General features: G+C 34.7%; 1 protein-coding gene across 1 annotated transcript; it reads right to left on the minus strand.

The window, feature by feature from the left end:
• Nucleotides 1-754: 754 nt before the first annotated feature.
• On the minus strand, nucleotides 755-6,353 carry LOC109792267 (GTP-binding family protein). The gene is made up of 8 exons (XM_083066569.1): nucleotides 5,769-6,353; nucleotides 4,958-5,047; nucleotides 3,841-3,986; nucleotides 3,396-3,554; nucleotides 3,201-3,267; nucleotides 1,967-2,074; nucleotides 1,708-1,847; nucleotides 755-1,179 (listed from the first exon to the last, which is right to left on the minus strand). Exons 1-8 carry the CDS (start codon nucleotides 6,234-6,236, stop codon nucleotides 1,092-1,094), a joined length of 1,266 nt encoding a protein of 421 aa, XP_082922695.1. The 5' UTR covers nucleotides 6,237-6,353; the 3' UTR covers nucleotides 755-1,091.
• Nucleotides 6,354-6,614: the final 261 nt, after the last annotated feature.

A 6,614-nucleotide genomic window follows, 5' to 3' on the forward strand; every position in this document is an offset into this window, starting at 1 on the left:
CTGGGTCAGTGGGTCAAAGGTTGAACCGGTGGGTCACTAGTTAAACCGCATGACTCGGTTTTTATTTATTTTTATTAAAAAAATATTCATATTAAATATATTTTATACTTATAAATTTTAATAAATTTATATCTTATTTTAAATTTCAATTTTTCTATCTTATTTAAAATTATTTTTATTTTTATTTTGTAAAAAATATATAAAAAATTACATATTAAACTGTATATTAATACAAATTAAAAATATAAATAATATGTACATATATAATATGCTTGCAATTGATATCACAAAATAATATATGTAATATTTACATATATATTATATTATTAAATATATAATATAAAATTAATAATATACTATAAAAGTTATTTAAGTTGTATATTATATAAACAAATACATTAGAACAAGTAGTTATTGTTATATTTAATAAGAATCTTTGTTCTTCTATTAAAAGATTCAATTTTCATTATTATTTTTGTGGTTTATGGTCCCTTAAAAAATAAAATAAAATAAAAAAAATAAAATAAAAAAAAGTGGTTGAACCGGTTTGACCCACCGGTTCACCGGTTGAACCAGAAAATTGACCGGTTCAATCCGATTTGAAACGGGTCGACTGCATAACCGATCCAACTTAAGGTTCGGACCGGCTGGACCACTGGTTCCCGGTCCAACCGGTCCGACCGGCCGGTTCGGTCCGGTTTTTTAAACACTGCATACAACTATAGACCAAATGCACTAGTCGTATATTTTGATAAAAAAAAAATATATATGTATAAATCAAATTATATTTGAGTAAACAACAAAATATGGAAATTTCATTTTGAAATTCATATTTCTTACACACAATAAACTTAAATCATGGGCAACTAAACGGTAAATGGCACAAAAGTTTGCTTGCATGATCAGCAATGAACTCAACCTGTGTCACCATACCGATGATTCTCACTATGATCACCATGACATCTAGCACGGTTTTGTTCCTTTGCGAACTTCAAATGCAAGGGTAAGACACACCACAGCTTTGGCATTTCACATACTGCATACCATGGTGCGGCAAAGAAGGTACACTTCATCAATTCTATTTTCCTGATTCATTGCTTATGCCTAACTTGGAGAATTAGATGCACTTGCTTTTTGAAAATGGACCTTAGCTCTTCATTTGCTTCAATTCCTATTCGCCTGTATTAAAGAAAAGTCAAAAATCACAAGATCGAAACCTTAACATAATTAAACCCAAATTAGTGTTCATCTGAAGGAAGCAAGGAAGAAAAAATGAATTCAAAGCATGCACACTGCCTCACCGGAGATGGATAAAGGCGTCCAGGTGGAAGGTAGATTCAAACAACAAACAGAAATAAAATTGGAGGCCTGTTGTCCCAACCCTTAAGATGAAAAGAGAATATTCTACGGAAAATGGCAATTTTCATGCATAAGAAGCTTAATGATTATATTCTCAAGCTCAGAGAACCATCATGATGAACCTATCTAAATACTCATAATCTTAGATGGAAAATGGGTACAACTATACTTGAAAATCTCAAATATATAGCACAAAAGATGTAGGTATCCCAGTTCTTCCCATATGCTTTGATTGAACTTGCAACATTCCAATCTTGTCACATCATATTCAAAACAGGAGAAGCTGCTAAAATAATAATAGCAAAATCTGTTAAGCCACATAACGGAAAGGCTGAAAATACTAGTTACCCAATTTTTGAGCCATTCTTCCCCACAAGAATCTTGCGTTGGCTTAATTTGTTAGTGATGAAATGTTGCTCAATCCTAAGAGAACCATCTCGTAACTCTTTCCAGTCAATCAATCGATGTTCAACATCATACGGAATTTCCTGAATTGATAAACTTGCTGGTCAATATATAATATTTAAACAATATTAGCCAAATCCTACAACATATTTCTTACAAATTCTAGCTAGGTATTAGAAGAATGAATGGATTCAACAACTACCTGATGCACATAGTCCAATAACCTTTCACGCACAACTTCTAATGCTATCATCTTCATAACTTCCTCACTCATGGTAAATGGATCTTCTTCCCAGGGTCGTTGAACTGCCTATGCATAAGAAAAAATTAAAAATCCAGAATTAAGATGGTGAATATATAAATCAAAGATATCTACGCAAACCATGGTAGTTGAATCGAGATACACATAATGTATCGGAAAGCTTATTTTTTGAATCGTGAATCGAATCGTATCGTGAATCGTAAGATTCATGATCAATAAAAACATAGTGTATATATATGCATACAAGACATATAAAAGCACTCTAAGCACATTTTAATATAAAGAAACAGACAAAATGAAGTCATACATAAATATATAGTAATATATAAGCTTCAAAATACAAACAAAGATAGAATTATACAAATAATAACAGTCTCAAAGCCAAAAGAAATGACTGTACAGTTCAACAACAAAGCCTCCAAAAAAATCATTGTTGTTGCTAAATATATACATATACAAGGGACTGTTTGCTACTCTAATCAGCAATATAGCCACCCAAAAAAAATATTAGTGTTGTTGCTGCATAAACTCAGCAACAAGTGGACCACTAACACGAAGAACAGCAACCCAAACAGCCATCCAAACGAAGCTGCGAACCTGGACGAGACAAAGGGACCACTAAAAGTGAAACCCACTAAGTGGGTCATGTACAGGAATGGGTATCGGCATTTTCTGTCTCAGTTTCGTCTTTTTTTATTTAAAAAAAATCATTTTTTTAGGGTTTTCAGAACCGGGTCGCGCATGACCCGACCCGGTTTCGGACGCGACCCGTTTCTTCCCAGAATCGTGCGAGACCTTCCAGAATCGCGATTTTCCGATTCTAAACCCGATACAAACGATTCGAAAACGATTCAGGATCAAAAACGATACACCATGCGATTCGAATCGCTGAAGCACGGAATCGTATCGTATCGTACGATACGAATCGCGATTCCTACGATACTTACTACCATGACGCAAACTACAAAAATTGTACTGTAAAAGAAGATATTTGTAAGTATGCATAGTAAAAAATGAAGCAATTATGGTAAAGAATGCATGGTAAACTAAGTCTTATCCCACAAGGTAGGGCAGTCTCATCCTACAACCTAAAAAACACATTGCTGATTCCTTAGAGAAACTATTAAATCATTTGTTTACACCTAGTAGACAGCAGAAGTAGAAAGATTCATGCCTGGTCCATCAAGTACGCAGTCAGATCTTTTATTCCAGCCCCCTTCAGTCCTGATATCATGAAATGCCTAAATAATAATAATTAAAAATAAAGAAGGTATTAGAGGATAGCTAAAGAACTAGGGTCAATCCACACAAAGTTATTGTCATAGTGCACACCATCGTCTTCCCTAGTCTTTCTACAAGAGAACCTTACCTTTCATATCCAGGAAGATCTTTGAATTCTTCAGCAACCTTCAATAAGTCTTTCTTTTTCTCTACTAAATCAATCTTGTTCATACACAAAATTCGCCTTTGATTTGGAACAGATCGAGCTCCCATTCTCTTAATTAATTTTATCACTCTTGAATCAGGCCTATATTGATCAAACGTTTAGTAGGATGCGGATGGGATCACCAATAACAACATGAATAAAGAAAATGTGCCACCAGAACATAAGCGCCCCTTCCCCCAACAATTCGATGTAAACAATTTTAGCATGAGTTCCTGATAGAACTGGTATCATAACAGTGGAAAACAACCAATTTTATTGAATGAAACGAGGGGAAGTTTATCCACAGATTCTTATATAGAAAGAAATAGGTTGAAACTTGAAACACAAGTGTAAGACAAGTACTGAAGTTAAATAATAAACCTCTGACCTGGTAATATGTCTATGAACGTCAAAAATGACTATGAGCACTTCATAGAGATTGACTGAACTCCAAGCACTTTCAACACGGGCCTTGACATCCCTATAAGGAAATCCACCGCAATTCAACATGAGCCCTGGTGTATCAAAAAAACACTGCACAGAGAATATAATGCCACGTGAGCATGTAGCCAAGTAAAATGTATCATTAAATATTAAATTAAAAACCTATAAAAAGATTCATGCGGCAAGTTCATGGATAACAAAGCAAATCTCCCAAATTCTTGAAAAGTATAATCAACAAATCATAAACAAATCATAAAATGCAAGGCCTATAAGTGGTAGGTTGAGACCAATATGAGGCAGTGTAGTAGTAAAGCAGTAAAGGTAGAGTAACAACTTTTGGGTTTCAACAAAATGCTTGCACACAGTTTAATTGGTTTGTCGTCATGAACTATATAGCATTTAAAGAAAATCTGCAGCAGTGGGTATGCTTATATTGTAAGCTAACACCTCCTGAAACACCTTTTCCTTGTTACCAGTCACCACCATTATCAGAGTTTAATTTTTTTCTAGTGCTCGACATACACTTCAAATACAAACTCATTCAAGTAAAATGATATAAATGAGAAGCACACACAAAAAAAAAAATCCTGTGCTAATATTAAGCATTGGAAGAAAACTTAAAAAAGAACTTTTTCTAATTGAATTATTTACTTGGCTCCACCGATCATTAGAATTATATTTCACAATTGACAATATGATGTATATTAGAAGGGTCTATAACTAGCAGTAGATTTGAAAAGTTATCCTGCCTACTACATGTGAAAAATACATTAGCAAAAAGTTCTCATTTCACGATGAGATTTTTTTCTTCACTTTTCAGAATGAAATACATAAAAACAACAAAAGGTTCATTGAAAAATTTATCGTACTTATACCAATAGCAATAGAGATGGACCAGCTGATCCATTACTATCACTCTTGGAATATTTTACCAGCTGAAACATAATTTTTATAGGTCAGGAATATCATTCTCAAACTGAAATCCATATAATCAAGGATTTCAAATTATATCAAAATATGTCCATATTTTGGCTCAAATGATATAAGCACAAGTCACTCACAATTTGGGTGTCTCCTTTTGTCAACACTCCCACAACTTCATGAGTTGTAGTATTTGTCTTCCGTGAAACCGCTGCCACCTTTGTCCCAACCTATGGCAAATCAGAAAAGGACATCACATTCAGAAATCAGTCAATAAGATCATTCATCACCAAAGATACTAGAAAATTAAAAAAAAATAAAAAAACAAAAAGTTTTATCATAAGCTAAGCTTATACACAAGTTAAAAAACATATTTTGGAAAACTTTTTCATTTGCACTTGTAGGAGAGAAAAACATGAAAGAAAAATGAAATAAACTTTTTATACACTAAAATTAGCTCATGCATAAGCTAATTTGGATTTTTTTTCGCCCATTATCAACTCAAAAAAAAAAAAAAAAACTTAAGCATAAGTTAATTTTAGCTTATGCAGAAGCTTATTTTATTTTTCCTTCCTACTTTTCTCTCTTAAAACCTGGAGAAGTTACCCAGACAGGTACTTAAGCTAATTTTAGTTTTTTAAGAAGCTTATAATAAGTGATTTTAAACAAGTTTATCTAAGCAGGCCCCAACTTAATTAACTCGAGAAACCCTCAATAAAAACCGAAATTGTAGCAGCACCATCTGCATGTGTCCACAAAGTTTCACATTTGTCTACAATTTTCAGCGATCTAAAACCATGAACCACACCAGTAAAACTAATAATAACGCGTTTGGATACAAGTTAAAAGTGCTTATGAAGCCTTCAAAAGTTCTTTTACCCTTGAATTCAAATTGGCTAAAACTCAAGTAAGTTTAGAAATTGTCAACGACGGCATCATTATAGAACGAACCATATAATTAGTGAGGGCAGACTTGCCGGCATTGGGGGCACCGATGATTCCAACGGCCAAGGATTTCTGGTCTTCCTCGTTGACCACCGCCGCGCCTTTCCCTTCTGCCTCCTCGTCATCGCCGTCGTCCACGGCGGCCTCCAGCAGGGCCTTCGCGAGGGCCCTCCTCCGCCTCTCGTCCTCCTCCTCCTTCAGCCGCAGCTTCCCCTTGGGGCCGTCTTCCCCGAACACCACTCGGTCCGCGCGGGCCCGGTACTTCTCGTCCCACGTGGGCCCGGGCTCGGGCGTGGGCTTGGTGTCATGGTGGAGGGCGTAGCGGGAGCTGTCGAAGACGGCGTCGGAGTCCGCGGCGGAGGTGGTGGGATCCTCGTGGGCCTGGGCCTGGGCCTGGGCCTGGGCCGAGAAAAAGGCGCGGAAAACGGGTGTGGGAGAATAGAGAGTCCTTCTTAGGGTTCTCAATGCTTTCATTGTGGAGATTCGACCATTGACCTCTTGCAGAGTTGGAATGGGGTTTTGGGGTTTAAGGGTTCAGGTTTGCAAAGCCGTTGTTTCTTCCTAACTCCACATGTTATTGTCAATTTGTTATTCGATAAAAACAATACAACTACTATTATGCATCTGACCTCTTAAAATTATATTTTAAATTTTGTATATATAAATATTTTTAAATATATAAATTATATTTTAAATTTTTTATAAATAATTTATATTGTAGAATAATATTATTTTTATTTATTGATAATTAATTTTAAAAATATTAAAATTTAATTAATAAATAATTATGATAACTTAAAATTGAATTAGATAAAAAAATTATAAAAATTTCTAAAAATCTTTTTGTAGAAA

Source organism: Cajanus cajan, chromosome 11 (assembly GCF_000230855.2).
Source record: "Cajanus cajan strain Asha chromosome 11, NIPB_CcT2T_4, whole genome shotgun sequence".
NCBI lineage: Eukaryota > Viridiplantae > Streptophyta > Magnoliopsida > Fabales > Fabaceae > Cajanus > Cajanus cajan.

What these genes read in the sequence shown, in the direction of transcription:
- LOC109792267 (XM_083066569.1), bottom strand. Translation starts at nt 6,236, where the DNA reads ATGAAAGCATTGAGAACCCTAAGAAGGACTCTCTATTCTCCCACACCC. An exon ending in GTTCATAGACATATTACCAG is followed by an intron (nt 3,555 to 3,840) that starts GTCAGAGGTTTA and finishes TGATCAATATAG; the next exon opens with GCCTGATTCAAGAGTGATAA. An exon ending in CTGCGTACTTGATGGACCAG is followed by an intron (nt 2,075 to 3,200) that starts GCATGAATCTTT and finishes TCTTATGCATAG; the next exon opens with GCAGTTCAACGACCCTGGGA.